Below are 17,934 nucleotides of genomic sequence, written 5' to 3' on the forward strand. Positions count from 1 at the left end.
TTAGTACTTTACTTAAACATGTCAATGGTCAAAAGTTAAATTAGGCATTTTAGACCCATTTGTTAAATGTACATATTACACTAAGGGATTAAGATGGCAAACATTAAAATTAGAACCTTTTAAATCATTCTGCTGCCAAAACTTTCTTTAAATTTATAAAAGACAGATGGTCAAAGAAGGGAATGGCTCATTGTTTTATTGGTTAGAGACGTACACATGGAGAAGAGAAATGCTTCAAAGAATTTATTATAAGCAACTCTAAATGCTTTAAAATCAAATGCATGTGACAGTTTAGCATGTTGCTATTTTAAAATAATTCCAATTGTTTAGCACCTTATTGAAAATACAATTAATAATACATGTAGGAACAGGAAGAAAAGATGTTTTAAATTATATTGATATTTTGTACGTGTGTTTTTAATTATATTGATATTTTATACGTGTGTTTTTAATTATATTGATATTTTATACGTGGGATGTATCTTTTGAGTAAAGTTTCCTTGTTGTCCTTGTAAGTTCCCACTATTTGTTCAAGGCCAGAGTTTTCCTAGATTGACTAGAAATGTACAAGAAATTTTTATTTTGTTGTTTTAGTTGGTTAAAGGAAAAAACAATGGGATTTGGGACACCCGCCTCAATGTATTGTATAAGGAGAATTACAATGAAGAACCCCCCGCTAATCTTGTGTATTACATAGAGAACTGGCCCGATATAGTCAGGGTAGAGGCGTAAGTATTAAAAATACACACAGACACCAGACAAATACAGAACAGGCCAGATATAGTCAGGGTAGAGGCGTAAGTATTAAACATACACACAGACACACATGCAAACAAAAACAGAACTGGCCAGATATAGTCAGGGAAGAGGCTTAAGTATGAGTCCCACATACACACACAGACAGACATGCATACAAACAGTATGGACAGAACTGGCCAGATATAGTCAGGGTAGAGGCATAAGTGTAAATCCTACATAAACGCACACAGACAGACACAGAAACAAAAACACCCTTATAAATAACCACAGCTACAAACACAGATTTAAGCATACTCTATATATTGGCTCAAGTAGGAGATATTAGCACTGGCTAGTCATTGAAGTTATGACAAATATTGACAGCACTGTATATCATAACAAAACATACATTTCAAACAGTAATGTACAAAACAATAAGAATATGAATACTATGTCATATAACTATTATTATTGTCTGTGTCCATTTTAAACATCTTTATTTACACTTCACATCTAAACAGAAATCTTACTTATTTCTGTATTCCTTGAATTTCTACAGATGTTCACTAACAGGTAGAAACAGACTTTACCCTGTGACTGAGGGACAAGACAAAGGGGACCACGGGGGTCCCACGACCCTCCCCAGACCAATCATAGCACAGGCTGGAGGGGACGCACCGCCTGTAATAGAATCTACTCAGCCAGCAGTCAGTCAAAAGGTACAATAGTACAGATAGAGCTCAGTCAACAGTCTGTCTAAAGGTAGTTATTATACAATATTACAGATAGAGCACCTGCCCAACCAACAGTCAGTCAAAAGGTAGTTATACAATAGTACAGATAGAGCACCTGCCCAACCAACAGTCAGTCAAAAGGTAGTTATACAATAGTACAGATAAAGCACCTGCTCAACCAACAGTCAGTCCAAAGGTAGTTATACAATAGTACAGATAGAGCACCTGCTCAACCAACAGTCAGTCAAGAGGTAGGTGTACAATAGTACAGATAGTGCACCTGCCAACAGTCAGTCCAAAGGTAGTTATACAATAGTACAGATAGAGCACCTGCCAACAGTCAGTCAAAAGGTAGTTATACAATAGTACAGATAGAGCACCTGCTCAACCAACAGTCAGTCAAAAGGTAGTTATACAATAGTACAGATAGAGCACCTGCTCAACCAACAGTCAGTCAAGAGGTAGGTGTACAATAGTACAGATAGTGCACCTGCCAACAGTCAGTCCAAAGGTAGTTATACAATAGTACAGATAGAGCACCTGCCAACAGTCAGTCAAAAGGTAGTTATACAATAGTACAGACAGAGCACCTGCTCAACCAACAGTCAGTCAAAAGGTAGTTATACAATAGTACAGATAGAGCACCTGCTCAACCAACAGTCAGTCAAAAGGTAGTTATACAATAATACAGACAGAGCACCTGCTCAACCAACAGTCAGTCAAAAGGTAGTTATACAATAGTACAGATAGAGCACCTGCTCAACCAACAGTCAGTCAAAAGGTAGTTATACAATAGTACAGACAGAGCACCTGCTCAACCAACAGTCAGTCAAAAGGTAGTTATACAATAGTACAGACAGAGCACCTGCTCAACCAACAGTCAGTCCAAAGGTAGTTATACAATAGTACAGATAGAGCACCTGCTCAACCAACAGTCAGTCAAAAGGTAGTTATACAATAGTACAGATAGAGCACCTGCTCAACCAACAGTCAGTCAAGAGGTAGGTGTACAATAGTACAGATAGTGCACCTGCCAACAGTCAGTCCAAAGGTAGTTATACAATAGTACAGATAGAGCACCTGCTCAACCAACAGTCAGTCAAAAGGTAGTTATACAATAGTACAGACAGAGCACCTGCCAATAGTCAGTCCAAAGGTAGTTATACAATAGTACAGATAGAGCACCTGCTCAACCAACAGTCAGTCAAGAGGTAGGTGTACAATAGTACAGATAGTGCACCTGCCAATAGTCAGTCCAAAGGTAGTTATACAATAGTACAGATAGTGCACCTGCCAACAGTCAGTCAAAAGGTAGTTATACAATAGTACAGACAGAGCACCTGCTCAACCAACAGTCAGTCAAGAGGTAGGTGTACAATAGTACAGATAGAGCACCTGCCAACAGTCAGTTAAAAGGTAGTTATACAATAGTACAGATAGAGCACCTGCTCAACCAACAGTCAGTCCAAAGGTAGTTATACAATAGTACAGATAGAGCACCTGCCAACAGTCAGTTAAAAGGTAGTTATACAATAGTACAGATAGAGCACCTGCCAACAGTCAGTCAAAAGGTAGGTGTACAACAGTATAGATAGAGATCAATCAACAGTCAGTCAAAAGATAGCACCTGCTCCATCAACATTCAGTCCAAAAGGGGGTATCTGAAATACCGTATAAGCAGAAATTTAGCAAGGATTTAATTTTGACATTATTAGCGAGGGTTCTGAGGTCGCTAAAATTGAAAATTGCTAAAATTTGATTGAGTTTTATTTGTAAAAGGTTCTTAAGTGGGCATTTTAAATTTGCTAAAATTACATCTCACTAAAAATAAAATACCAGTTTTAAAGGACAAATCGCTAAATTTGTGTCTCGCTAAAATTTCCACTTGTATGGTAATTTTTATGCCCCCATAATTGAAGATGATATTGGAGATGGCTACATCATGCCAGCAAGGTTCAGTCAAACTTTTTAAGAGGCCACCCTAGAAAAGAATGGAAAATTGTTTTCAAAACAAGTGGCTTCTTATTATAAGATTATAAGAATTTCCTAAAGATTTTTTTTTTCCAAATTGATGGGAAAGTCTCTGACAGAAACAGACTTGATTAACTAAGTCTAAATAAAATACTGTTTATTTTAAAGATCAAAGAGTTAAAAGTACCAACTGGAGAAAATTTACCTATTGGGTAAGTACTTACAGACTACATTTGTGCCATGGTGATGCAACTTTTCTTGCTTGATGAAAGTTTCAATGGTCATATGTATACAAATACCTACATTTCCCTACCATAGTCACCCTATCATTAATTTTTACAGGGAGAAAGTGACTGTTTACATGACCTACCTGGGAGATGATGGGAGTTTCTGTGTTCAGCATGAAGACAGTGCCATATTTGAGATTACAGAAAAAATCGATATAGTGGCTAATGTAAGAACCTTCCACCATTATACAGTAAAAGCCTTTTCTAAGATCTGATCTCACATTTAAAAATAAAATTTATTTTTCTGAGAAAGAGAAACATGTTTTTGGGCTATTCTACAGTGTCCAGATCTGATCTGTCATTTGAAAAAAATGTATTTTTCTCAGAAAGAGAACCATATTTATTGGAATATTCTACAGGGACCAGTTCCTGATTTGGAGGATTTAGAGCCGGGGAGATTTATTGCTGCGTTGTATAACACAGGGACAGAGGAACTGTGGAGCAGGGCTGAAATAATCAGTAGGGAGGGGGTAAGAAACTAGACTAATATCTGGGATCACTTATAAAATTATGGTCACAATGTCTAAAGCATACTGGTGATGTTCCACATTTACAAATCTTTGGTAACGCAGATTTATTGGAATCAAAATTTTAAAATGGACATTTTAATACAACCTCTGAAAGATTATTTTTTAAAAAATAAAAATCAGAGAAATTACCTTTGCTATAGCTGCAGATCTTTGACTGGCTGGTCTGAAAAAAAGTTGATGGATGACCAGAGAGCTAGTCTAACCCATTCAAAGAAGTGGTGACTTCTTATTCATGTGGAAAAATGCAGTTTTTCTATGAATGTGCTTCTGATTAGCATTCCAGTTCAGAGTTTTTAACGCTGAAATAAATTTTATTTGCTACATTTACTTGATCCATTCAATTTAAGGTCAATGGGTCAGATGAGTTATAATTGTGTTTTCAGACAACAGTGGATGTTGTGTTTATTGACTACGGTAATAGAGCCACATGTAACCAGGAGGTCACCCGATTTCTGACGGAGGAGCTCGCCCAGTACCCTGTACAAGTCACCTTCTGTTTCCTCTATGGAGTAACCCCGTTAGAGGTGGGACATCCTTTATTTGTCTAAAGAGAAGATTAAGGTGAAAAATTATGCAGAAATACAGATATATAGGGAAGAGTAATTAACAAAATATCTCTTTTTCATACAAGGGTGAAGAGTCATGGTCCAAATCTTTTAAAGAGAGGTTTGCTGAGATAGTAACAGAGCAGAAACTGACTGCCATTACAAGAGAAATTTTAAGTATGTTCATGAATACATGAAAAGTTTAATTATTTTACATTTTCAAATTAAATTCCCCAGTATGAAAAGTAAACAGGTCAAGGTCACAATGGAATGAATTATAATTATCAGGTGATGCCACTCACACTGTTGACCTCTTTCTTTCTGACGATACGACGAGTATTAACGACAAGCTAGTCTCCGAGGGCATACTCAGAAAGATAACGGAAGAGGAGCAGGCAGAATCTCTCTGCGGAGAACCAGGTAAGCCATGATTGCAGTTCAGGGTCAAAAGGTCAAGGTCGGTCAATCTGAAATCTTTGTGAAGAAATCAGCACACTTTCTAATATGAATGAATATTTTGTGATTGTATTTTTAGAGGATCTGGAGTTACCTACAGACAATATGTGGGACGTGTATGTGTCTTACATCCTCACCGGTACCACCTCTGTCATGATACGACTGATCGGGGAAAACCACTCAGTAAGTACTCACTGCAAATACAGAGAAAATTTTTAATATCACAGCTAATATAGGGATGGATGGAGAAGTCAGTGTGTTTATGTTCATTAATAGAGAAAAAAAACAAACAATTTATCTAGTCAAGAAATTGGCAATGGTAAACATTAAAAGTTCAAGGCTAAGCTTTGATGTGATTTTGTCACTGTATTCTGATCTTATTGTAGTTTTGTTGCAGTGTTACTCTTTACTGATTTTGTTGCACAGTAAAACTCGGTTATAAAGAAGTCACTGGGACCTACAAAATTACTTCGCTATATCCGTAATTTGTTATATCCGTATAAGGAATTTGTGAGATTTATATAAATGGGGATCCAAGATAATTTTAGCTGTATCCGTGATTTTGCAATATCCCTCTTCATACTCAACGAGTTTTACTGTAGTTATGTTGTTGCGGTGTTAATCTATAACTGATCCTGTTGTAGGACAAACTGGAGGATCTAGAGAGGAGACTGGAGGACGCCTTCCACTCGGCGCCGGAGGATGTAGAGATAAATGAGGGGCAGGTTTGTGTGGCGTATTTAGACGAATTGTTCCATCGCGTCCGGGTCCTCAAGAAGGAGGAGAAAAAGGTTCACAACTTTACGTACGGTGTATCTTATCTCTGTTGTTAATGTCTGTACCCTCACATCTCTACTGATTCTTTCCTGTTGTTAATGTCTGTACCCTCACATCTCTACTGATTCTTTCCTGTTGTCTCATCAGACTTCATGTAATCAGAATAGATCAGAGTTGTTGCTGACGACCACATTTTTTTTGTAGTATGAGTGTTACTATTTGGACCATGGTGATGTGGATGGATTGATTCCTGACCAACTACGACCCCTTGATCCAAACATTAACAAGAATCTCCCCTACCAGGTATCAGGCACCACTAGGTTTTCTGTTCAGTATCAGGCACCACTTTGTCTCCCCTACCAGGTATCAGACACCCCTGTGTTTATTGTTGTCCCCCGCTTGAAAAGTGGGGGATATTAATTTGGGTCTGTCCGTCCGTCTTTCTGTCTGTCTGTAACGCTTTCGTTTCTTTCACAATGAAATTTTGCATAGCAACTCCCTATGGACTAAAGACGAACCCTGTTGATTTTGAGGTCAAAAGGTCAAAGGTCAAGGTCATAAATTAGCAAATTCTGTCTGTTATAGCACTTTCGTTTCCGCACGATATCTCGAGAACCCTTTGAGCTTTTGCAATGAAATTTTACATAACAACTCTCTATGGCCTAAGGAAGACCCCTATTGATTTTGAGGTCAAAAGGTCAAAGTTCAAGGTCATAAATTTATACATTCTGTCTGTGTGTAACACTATCCTTTCTGGGCGATATTTCAAGAAGTTTTTGAGATTTTGCAATGTAATTTTATACCAAAACTCCATAAGACCTCTCTCACCCATCTCAAAGTGTCCCGCCCCGTTTGTTAAGCGGTTAGCTAGCTAACCGCTTTATGGCATGGGCCTCCAAAAACCGGAAACTTCCATAAGGCGCTACCTATCGACATCGCTTTATGGCACATAACCTTATCCTTCTGCAACCAAAACCAGAAACTTCCACAAGGCGCCACCTATCGACAACGGTAACTTCAGCAAAGCGCTTCCTATGATTTGTATACTATTGGCGTAATACGCCCCCTGGTGAGAGATTGACAATAAGCTGTGTATGAAGAGTGGCTATTATAACGATTATATCGAATTCTTATTAGACTAGTATTTACCAATGCATTGACAATACTTAAAACACTAACTTCAAAGAACTGAGAATTTGGTCCTTATTACATATACATTGTGCGATTGCGATTTATAGCAACTGTTAGTTTATTTTTGAAAGTTGAACGATACGGTTAATTATACAGCAGGTTGAAGGTTATTACAGACTGCAAAAACATCAGCAAATCTCTCGATCGAGTTTGATTTTCCTTGCCAAAGTATTAAGAAACACCATTTATTAAGTTAAGTAATACCTGAAAAACGCTTTTATAAAAACACCGAATACATCTGTACGTTTTACACTTTTTGTAACGTTTTTATGGAAACAATAGGATTACCTCCACAATGAAACGTTTGTTTTCTTCTCTTTTCTTCTCTGTCTAATAAACAGATTATAAAAGCTCTGCTCCCAGGGGTAAATTCTCTACTCCGTCTTTGATAATTTAATTTATGACAAACGATCATAAGGGATCACTTACTTTTAGTTTTGAAAAAAATAATGGGGCACTTAAAGTAGTAAAATTAATTTTGAAAAAAAAATGGATAAATATATATTAATTTTAATCGGCATTGTGATTCTCTTCTAAAAATCAACCGATATAATTATTCACAGAAGAATAAGGTGTGAAAAATCTTGGCAATTAGCAAAAATTTAAAATATGTACTTAATGCTTATTTATAAGTTATGAAAATTTGATCAATTCCTAAGGAACGTATTATTAGCTGAGAAAATACTTTTTGAATTTGAATTTGTCTAATTTGTCGATTATTATTTTGAGCATTTAAGAAGAATGAAATTAAAATACAGGTGTTTAGAGGCACATTGATAGAAAAGAAATCACTGTATATTGTTTAACCGACATATTGAAGAAAGTGACACTGATAACTTCTTAAGTTACACTGACTTTTAGTGTACATTTGAATTTTTAAATACTAGTATTAATTGATTAGACAACTTTCCTTTTCACATGTTTTATTTGAGAACAATATTGCATGAAGAGTATATGGCAAATACACATTATATGTCCTTATCTAGACATATTGTGCAAGACTTCTTTTAAATGATTCTCATATACCATTTACTTTATTCGAACATTTACTTGTTTGAAAAGTCAATAAAGTACATTTAATAAAGCTTGATAATCTTGTTTACTCGCCAGTCTTCCCGTAGAAGTAGTAGTTCATAATATTACTAAACGGAAGTATTCAGTATCTGTATCAAAATACAGAATGATCAATGATCGATTTAAGATGAAAAGCTGACTCCTGAAAGTTCAAGAGATGAAATCCGTTGCCTAGAAGAAGTAAGCATCCCTCGTTGACAGGTTACACCCGCAGTGAGCCTACACATCTGGAGCTCTCTGATATCAATTCATTTATAAAGTCTCTGCTCAGCCATCCTTTTTTCTCTGACTAGCCAGCTGTAGATCTACACTACTCTAAATCCATTAATCTAAAGAATTTAACTTGTCATTTTTTTAGTTGTTTGCTATAGTCGGCTTTACAATTACCTAATTTCAGATTCAATAGAGCATGAAAGACAATTAAATTTTCAACATCAACATAATTGTTTTCATCCAAAGAACGATTGGATGCCACCAAGAGAGAACTTTTAAAAATGCACTTCCTGTCTTTCAAACTGAAGAAATCTCATGTTTAAATTTTGAAACATGCATTTCAATCTAATTAAAATTTATTTAAATGTTCCAAATCCGCTACCGCTTCTCAAACATCTAACATCCCATTCGGGGTCACATCAGAGCGACCTTTCGATTATGAATACATGTACTAGTAAACACAAACACTTTGGCCATGTAGATTCAAGACTCGGTAAACAATTCTCAAATTAATTCCACGGCTACATATCATCGTTATTGATACTGTCTTACGTTGAATTAAAGTAATTCTGGAATAAATTTCATGTATAGTCTGCAGTCTGGCATCTGAACGTGAATAATGCAAACGAAAGAGCACAAACTATACAAGATACCCCACACGTCATACATAACACAGCTTTTGCAATGCATATTTTGTTTACTACAAAACTCCTCGGGTGTTTTGGTTCGGTGGTGAAAACAAGAAACCCATCTGAACTATAAGCCAAGATTTCGGAGGAACCATTTTCTTTGGCTAATCGAAGATTCACTCTTACATGACCTCAAATAGGATGTTGTTAGATGTTTGAGAAGCAGTAGCGGATTCGGAACATCTAATTTTAATTAGATTGCATCCATCTGTGACATCAGTTTGGAATGTTATTGGTTTTACTATTAAGTAAAGTATTACAAAAACAGAATGTCTGGGTATTTTTTGTTCTCTGATGACATTGGACAAAGATATGCATACTTAAATATCATCATTTCATGCACTTTTTTCGGTACATATTAGATGAAAGCATGCTAACCGCTTTTCAGTACTTTCAGTACTTTGATTTTATTATTATTTACTGTATTACTATTACTATTACATGTCGCTATTTTTAGTACAGGGGCATGAGGAGAGTTATTACGTATAAAACAGGTTCTCGGCGGACTTTATATTCTTATTACATCTATTAGAACTGTTTAATATAGGTTAAATTAGACACCATGCATTGTGTAAAAATTTTGACAATATCGAACATGAAAATATACATGTATGTGACTTCATATTTGTATATAATTTTCGCTAGATGAAAGCGTTTCCATAGTGTAGTGGTATGTCTCTCGCTTCACTTGTGACGGGTTCCAGGTTCGAAACCCGGATGATGCATTTTCTTTTTTTTTCGAAATACTTTTTTTTACTAAATGATAGTATTCAGCATGTGAAATGAAAAATTTATGAGGTCTGGCTTGTACAAACTCATAAAATCATTATTACAGTGTGATAAATATTCCATATAAAAAGAATCTTCTATCCGACTGAAAAGAATAAGCCATCAAATCTTTATATCTATATTGGCATATTTTATTTGTTTCAGTATAGTCATGTTTACCTTTAATAATTCTACAAATTCAGTGAGGGGGATTCGACTCCCCCACCCGAACTGTGCATGGTTTACTTTTTCCCTAAGCGGGGGACACAAATTCTCTGATTTAGCTTGTTCATCATTAGAACTGAGGTGCTGGAGCACCGTAATGAAATAGTGGGACTTTTACTGCAGTATTGATTCTCTTGACAATACAAACTGCATTCAGAGTTCTCTGAGGAGACTGTAGCTCTAGTGATTCCGACTAAAATAGTCTTAAAAATTTTTTTTTGAATTTCTGTAAAAAGTATAAAACGTTTATTGTCAGCCAAAAAAAAAAAAAAGGAGGAGCATGGCGAAAGAATTTTAGAAGAGCTACTATAGGATAACCAATTTTCCAGGGGGGGTATATTTTTGTTGCATTCATAGTATGAAGAGACCCATGAATTCGTCCTCAGTGAAATTTCCTATGTTTAGCAGCTCCACAATTTGTCAACCACAAAATTCATACCCCAAAATAGACCTCTTTTCCTCAAACCATGAAAAATGAAGCCCAAGTCAATATGTAAATTTTTACAGTATTTTGAATTCTGATATGTATTGTCTCCTTTATAGCACACACAGAATTTGATCTATGTATTTATCAGTTGAAAACTCTAAGGTTGTATTTTTGCGTAACTCTTAACCATGAAAAAAGTACCGTATAAGTGGAAAGTTTAGCGAGACGCAAATTTAGCGATTTGTCCTGAAAAACTGGTAATTTATTTTTAGCAAGATGTTATTTTAGCGATTTTAAAATGCACGATAAGTTACACTAAATACTATGCACTTAATATTTAACGATATTCAATTTTAGTGATATCGGCACCCTCGCTAATAATGCCAAAATTAAATCCTCGCTAAAATTCTACTTATACGGTAATAATGACATGCATTTACCCAAGCAAATTGTCTGACTCTTGATCTTGGACCAGTTGAAGTTCACATAATGCTTGTTGATTTTTTTAAAAGTGATTAAATCTGAAATAAAGATTGTTTTACTTTCACTATTTCTTTTTTAGTTATTACTCATACACAATAAATGGTTTTATTTATTGCAGGCCTTTGAGGTATCATTAAATGGTCTAGAGGCCTATGCAGGGAATGTAATTGTTCTAGAGAAATTGTGTGATATGGCGCTAGGTAAAACTCTGGTGGCAGAGGTCACAGCAAGGTGAGAAAGGTTGTTAGTATACCTGTAAAATAAGTAAAGATTCAGGTGATATTAGGTCATTAGTTACCTATAAAATAAGTAAAGATTCAGGTGATATTAGGTCATTAGTTACCTGTAAAATAAGTAAAGATTCAGGTGATATTAGGTCATTAGTTACCTGTAAAATAAGTAAAGATTCAGGTGAGATTAGGTCATAAGTTACATGTTAAATAAGTAAAGATTCAGGTAAATTGATTGCTGATAAGCTGCAGAAAGATAGCATACTGGTTGAACTTTAAGGTATAATTTTTTTTACAGAGATGGGATTTTTTCTGTTGTATTGTATGACACAGAAGGCGACTCAGACATAAATATTAATCAAGAAATCCTCAAAGCTGTGCAGTTGGAAGCGGAAACATCTTTGCTAGCAGCCGCTGGAAGTAACCCTCAGTCTACAGAGTCATCGCCCCTTCCTCAGCGTAGAATCACTGAATTATCGACCCAGCCAATCACAACCTCTGACTTATCTACCCAGCCAATCACAACCTCTGACTTATCTACCCAGTCAATCACAACCTCTGACTTATCTACCCAGCCAATCACAACCTCTGACTTATCTACCCAGCCAATCACAACCTCTGACTTATCTACCCAGTCAATCACAACCTCTGATTTATCTACCCAGCCAATCACAAGCCCACAATCCCTCTCTCCCACAAGACAACCACAGAACTCTGCAAATAGTGATGCTCAATCAACATCCGTACAAGTCCCCAAAGGTAAAAAAAAATGTAATATAGTGGTATTCTTTTCCTTAGAATGCTGCATGTGTATAACCTTCAAAAAGTCTGTTTGCTATTTTTGGGGCTTCTGCACGGACAGCAATGTGCTCACTTGCTGTGAATACTGTCAATAAATCATACAGGAATATAAACATGGTGTGGACATGTGATGCACTAATTCATGAAGCAGTGATAGTGCTAAATTTTTATTTTGTCAATAGTAAATTTGTTTATACAATTAAAATACTGCTTTTTAGCTCACCTTGGTGAAGTCCAGATGAGCTTATGTAAGCCTTTCAACTGCCGCTAGGGGTCAGTTTTATGAACGATAACTCACTGTTGAAACATGTTGAGAGTAGGCTTGGGGTATCTAAATGTTTACATGCAAGGCAGTTTTTAGCATTTCCCAAGTGTTTCTTTGCTCTCAGTAGAATCCAGTGGTTTTAAAATGTAGCACCAATGTTATACTTATTTACTGTATAGTTGCGGACACCATTTCACTTCATATAATTAAAAGTTTTAATTAAAATAAAAAGTGAAATCTACCCTCCTTCTTAGTACTAACCTAATTAAATTTTTATACTCGGTCGTTCCCCTTCGTGCTTAGTAATACAAGTAAGATGATCAATTGCTGCATTTACTTGTAAAAATATATATATTTATATAGGAAGCAAAAAAGCGCGAAAACAAAAAACATGGCATGAAATTTTCTTCTTCATAATAATCTTCAAAGAGAGTTAAAAATATTGAATATAGTCTGTTCCCCATCTATTTGACCCTGTTATTTCAGGTAGAGTGAAGGCATTCTCTTTCTCATGGTCAACACTTTTGTGTACAAAACAATGTAAGGAACCCTTTTGTGTACATAACAATACCAATGCTGAAGCAGGCTATATGTCATTCCTAAAAACGATAACTCATAAATGGGCACTAAGTTGGTCATTTTTCACACCTGAGTTACCTATCCTTAAAATACAACGTCGGAAAAGTCAATTATAAATAATTAAACTTTTTTATGATGTTATTAAATGTATTCATAAGTTATTATCTTTTTTGATAATTTCATGTACCTATACATCTATCTATGCAATGTTTTTTACCATATGTGCAACTTGAAAAATTAGTTGAAAGGCCTAGCTTATGCTATAACCCTGGTCTCAGCGTTAGTATTGGTTCCCTGATTTAAGTTTAAGAAGCAAGTTCATTCCCAAGTAACTTTAACTATAAGCCCTATCTGGACCAAACTTGCATGGATGATACATCTAGGGATAGACACTACCAGACTTTCTTCGGATGCTGGATACATTTTCCAGATGAGTGTCCAGGTTAAAGTTTTTGGAGCAGTCCATTCCCAAGTAACTATAAGCCCCATTTAGACCAAACTTGCATGGTCAGTGCACAAAGAAATGGACACTACCAGACTTGCTTCAGATGCTGGATCTGATCTACATTTTCCATATGAGTGACCATGATGTTATTTTTGGAGTAATTCTATAATTATATGGCTGGTTATGATTAAACTTTCATTGATGATGCATATAAGAATGGAGGCTTCTAGTCTTGATTTAGTTGTTGAAACGGACAGAAAATTTGATAAATGAACAGGTTAAAGTGTTTGGAGAAAGTCCATTTCCAAATAATTGCAAGTCTTAATTTAAACCAAACTTACATGGATTATTAATCTCAGGATGCACAAATACTGAAAAAAGAGTGATGTGAGATTTGCAGAGAACTCAAAGATAACATTCAATGAGGTGAGCTTTGTAATTTTTGATTACCTATGTTTCTATTTTTCAACTGAATATTCGTTTGATACAGAGTCCCAGCCCACGAAGAAGAGTTCAAGAGAGGGAAAAGAAAGAGGAGGCACAGAGTCCTGGGAATCGGAGAGTGGGGAGGGATCCTGGGAAACAGAAGAAGAAGAGGTTGTAGAGGGAGCCGTGGCCAGGAAACCCATGTCAGCTGGTGCCGTACCAAAACTCGCGTCAGCTGGTGCAGTACTGAAATCCACGTCAGCTGGTGCCATACCAAAGTCAGCTGGTGCCATACTGAAATCCACGCCAACTAAAACTTCACCAAAAAAAGATGCTCACAATGTTACAGAAAAAAGTGCAAACAGTAGCGTTACTTCACCAGTGAAAAAATTGACAGAGGGATTATCTAGTCTTACTACACTAGATTCTGTGATATCAGGCACTCCCCCGGGGGTGAGAGCAGATGGTGTGCCCAAGGACCAGGGGGGACAAAATATATACACATGGAGGAGAAATTCCTCGGAACTTTCTTGTGAGGCCTTGGAGGATATCAATTCTTACAATAAAAGACCAGTGCCAAAAACTTTCACAATACCCCCTAAGGGGGAATATTGTGATTTACATATTATCAATATTTTTGACCCTACAAACTTTGTGGTAAGTGACTGGCTATAGTTTTAGCCACTAAGAAGTGGTTCCTTTGTTCTTTCTGGTATAAATATGAATTTTGAACAGGCTTATAGCAAAATGCCAGATACAAACGATTTCATTTTGTTATAGATATAAATTATCGTGTCTATTTAGTTTTTAATGTTTTTTTTTTTTAAAAACCATGGGAATCAAAAATTTTTTTTGCTGTATTAAGTATGCGTTCTTTATAAGTGTGTTTTCTGAAACCAGGTTTTACTGTATATGTAAGACTTGCAGACAAAATTTCATATAACAAACAAAATTATATTTTTGTGGCATTCAATTTTAATTCAGATTTCATCTTTGTAATAATTTTCCACAGTGCATACCTTTCCAACACATGGCTGAGTCGGAGAAATTGCTGAAAGAAATGATGGAATATTTCAACTCCAATCAAAGTCTAGTAAGTTATACGCAACAACAAAAAAAGTACTGTAGAAGCACAAATTTTCATGGGGATAAAATTTCTTATTATTGGATTTGTCATCTAAGGTAGTTTTGTGGGCATTTAATTTCATTGTTTTGAAAGTAACTCTATTCAATATATATAGTAATGTAAATTTTCGTGTGGGATTTAATTTTGCTGATAATTTTTAACAATGAAATAAACGAAATTTAATCCCTCACAAATATATGTGCATTTACAATATCTTAAGAGAAAACACATTTAACAAATCTGTTTATTTGCTACCATGCACAACAGGTCAAGTTTTATATGTCTTGTCGAAGTCCAACAGTCTATTTAGGACTTTTGAGCAGAATCTTAAATTAAGTTCTATCAATATTGAATTGAAAACAACATAAATATTTATCAAATAAATTTTAGACCTATATATATATTGATATACATGTTTATAACTGTATGATTTCACAGACTTTAAAGAATTCGGACCTGATGGAAGGACAGATGTATGCTGGAAATAAAGATGGTATGTGGTACCGGGTAATAATCAAAAGCAAGATCACGTCCAGAAACATGGTGAGTATAGTGAATAGAAAATATTACTTCTATGTATTTTACAGGTAAATGATTTCTGGAGACAAGTTAAAGGTCCTAGACATTGAACCTACATAAACTGCATCACAAGATGGTTATACCATAGACATGTACTATTTATTAAATTTGTCATAATTTTAACTAGAAGGGGTCCTGTCCCTATTGCACCAACTTGTGAATTTTTTTTTTTTTTACATTTTACACGAAGAATTAATGGATAATTGTAAAATATATATTTCCGAAGAAAAAATTAACTGTTTAACATCAATGCTCATTACCTTTATGGATAAATTTTTAATATTTGCTAGGTATGAACTGTGTATTGTGTGATAATTGTGATGAATTTCATGCCTTTGCAGGCCTCAGTATATCTTGTTGACTGGGGGGAGTTCACTCTCCTGAATTTAGAGGAGATAAAACCTCTACCTATCTGCTTCACAAAGCTCCCACAACTAGCATTCAAAGGAAAACTTTACGGTAAGTTACTTTTAGAAGTTAATAACCACTTTCTAGTTTGTTAGGTATGCCAGGACATCAACAATAGTTGGAAACGTGGGATAATTTACATAATGGGCAAAGCTGGTTATGCATAAATTATCCCACTTTTCCAACTGTCGTTGATGTCCCTGGCATACTCTGCTGACTAGACAATGACTCTTTATATTTATATGTGAAATAAAATTTGACATATAAATTACAAAAATGCTGTCTCTGGATTTAAAATACACAAAGTAGACAGTCTTGCCAAGTTACATGCCTAAGTTCTCATTATTAAAAATAATAGTTCATTTGATAGAAAACAAAGAAGTTTACACCTATGTAGTTTCTCTGTTGGTTCTTACAATGTACAGATAACTTTTTCAGGAGTGAAGCCAGCCAAGGACTCGTACATGTGGAGTGAAGCCGCCAAGTACAAGTTTATCCAGATGGCTCACGATCGCAGCTTGGTGGCACTGATTTGTGGGAGTGAGCAGGTGGGGGGACAAGAGGTGGTGTCCCTGAGACTGATGGATACCTCTGACCCAGATAGGGATGTCTGTCTGGACGAGGAACTGCTAGAGATGGGGGTGGCCGAAAAAGTCAGATAGGGATGTCTGTCTGGATGAGGAACTCCCTGAAGTAGGGGTGGCCAAAAAAGTCAGGTTTTCTTTATGATCTACGGAGTTGGTCCTTGAATTGAGCTGTTCAATTATTAAAGTACATATTAAGCATCTATACAATCAGCCATAAACTTTGCATTTTTACATTCAAATGACTTTTACACTGTGTGTATGTTTAAAATATGTATAGTCTATCCAAATTGCTTTAAATTCAATGAAAACCTGTCAAATAGTGTTAAAACGCAGGACTTGATGCATTCTAGTGCCATGTATTTCATAACATCATTTATGTTTTAAATTAAAGAAACATTGATCACAAGAATGATAAATTTTAGGTTCACACACCACTTGTACTAATGGTGTGTGTGTGTATGTGTGCTGGAAGTTACATTACCATTACTTTAATACTATGTGCAGTGAATGGTGAATATATTTTGCCTTTTTAAACATAACTTACTGGTTTATCTCAGGCTTGTGAAGTGGAGTGTTTTATTAAAGTGAAAACTGCTCCTGAAATCATAGCAGATTAAATAATAAATATGTAGATATGTATACATACCTTGTATAGCTTGATGTTGATATATAACAAATGGAAAGTTGGCAACTACATACATAATATTAATTCTCATTAACAATGCACATGTAGTTGCTCAAAAATTTGTTATTTTATGATTTTCATATCGGACTTCAGCTTGCATCATTAATGGCATTTCTTTTGCAGTACTGTTAAATATTTGTTGATGAAATAAAATGTTTAAACTTGAAAAAGATTAGATTTCTATGTATCCAGTACTTGTAAGCTCTTTTGTGCCATTGACTCGAAAGAGCTAATGTTATGGCTATTTTTGAGGAATGCATCATCTTTTTGGATAGTGGGCTACAAGTTCTTGTCAAATTGTTACAGGGTATCAATGACCCAAGGCTTTTTGTATTGAATAATATGGATGGTCTCAAGGTCACTTTGAGGTTTAATTGAATTGTGATAAATCTTTTTGAACTATGCTTAGGAATATTCCCAAGAAAAGCAAAGTGATGATCAATCATTAATCAAGATTGATCATTATTAATGATTATCATTAATCAAAGTTAGTAATTAAGAAGTCCCAGGAAGGGTAGATTTAAATTTGTTCAAATTATGACCTCTAAGGATAGGGTGACACCATGCACACCACGTCAAGTTTTACTTGAAAATGTATAGGAATTTTTTTTTTAAATCACCCTCGTAAGAACAGCAAAGACAACGTTAGAACCAGCGCTATTACGACAACTGGGTATACCGCCATCTGCAACCGG

General features: G+C 35.4%; 1 protein-coding gene across 1 annotated transcript; it reads left to right on the forward strand.

Annotated features, from left to right (window-relative positions):
• Nucleotides 1-594: 594 nt before the first annotated feature.
• LOC134261545 (tudor domain-containing protein 7-like) lies at nucleotides 595-17,396 on the forward strand (the record flags this gene model as incomplete). The annotated part of the gene is made up of 18 exons (XM_062743971.1): nucleotides 595-728; nucleotides 1,298-1,457; nucleotides 3,612-3,655; nucleotides 3,786-3,897; nucleotides 4,090-4,200; nucleotides 4,644-4,784; nucleotides 4,892-4,982; nucleotides 5,094-5,225; nucleotides 5,341-5,444; nucleotides 5,906-6,052; nucleotides 6,243-6,341; nucleotides 11,227-11,339; nucleotides 11,637-12,097; nucleotides 13,919-14,511; nucleotides 14,867-14,947; nucleotides 15,419-15,523; nucleotides 15,901-16,018; nucleotides 16,406-17,396. Coding segments are annotated over 18 exons (2,970 nt in total), but the record flags the coding sequence as incomplete, so codon positions are not given.
• Between the last annotated feature and the right edge of the window lie 538 nt (nucleotides 17,397-17,934).

This window comes from Saccostrea cucullata, unplaced genomic scaffold, assembly GCF_032062105.1.
Source record: "Saccostrea cucullata isolate Sc308-1 unplaced genomic scaffold, CSIRO_AGI_Scuc_v1 ctg11654, whole genome shotgun sequence".
NCBI classification, from domain to species: Eukaryota; Metazoa; Mollusca; class Bivalvia; order Ostreida; family Ostreidae; genus Saccostrea; species Saccostrea cuccullata.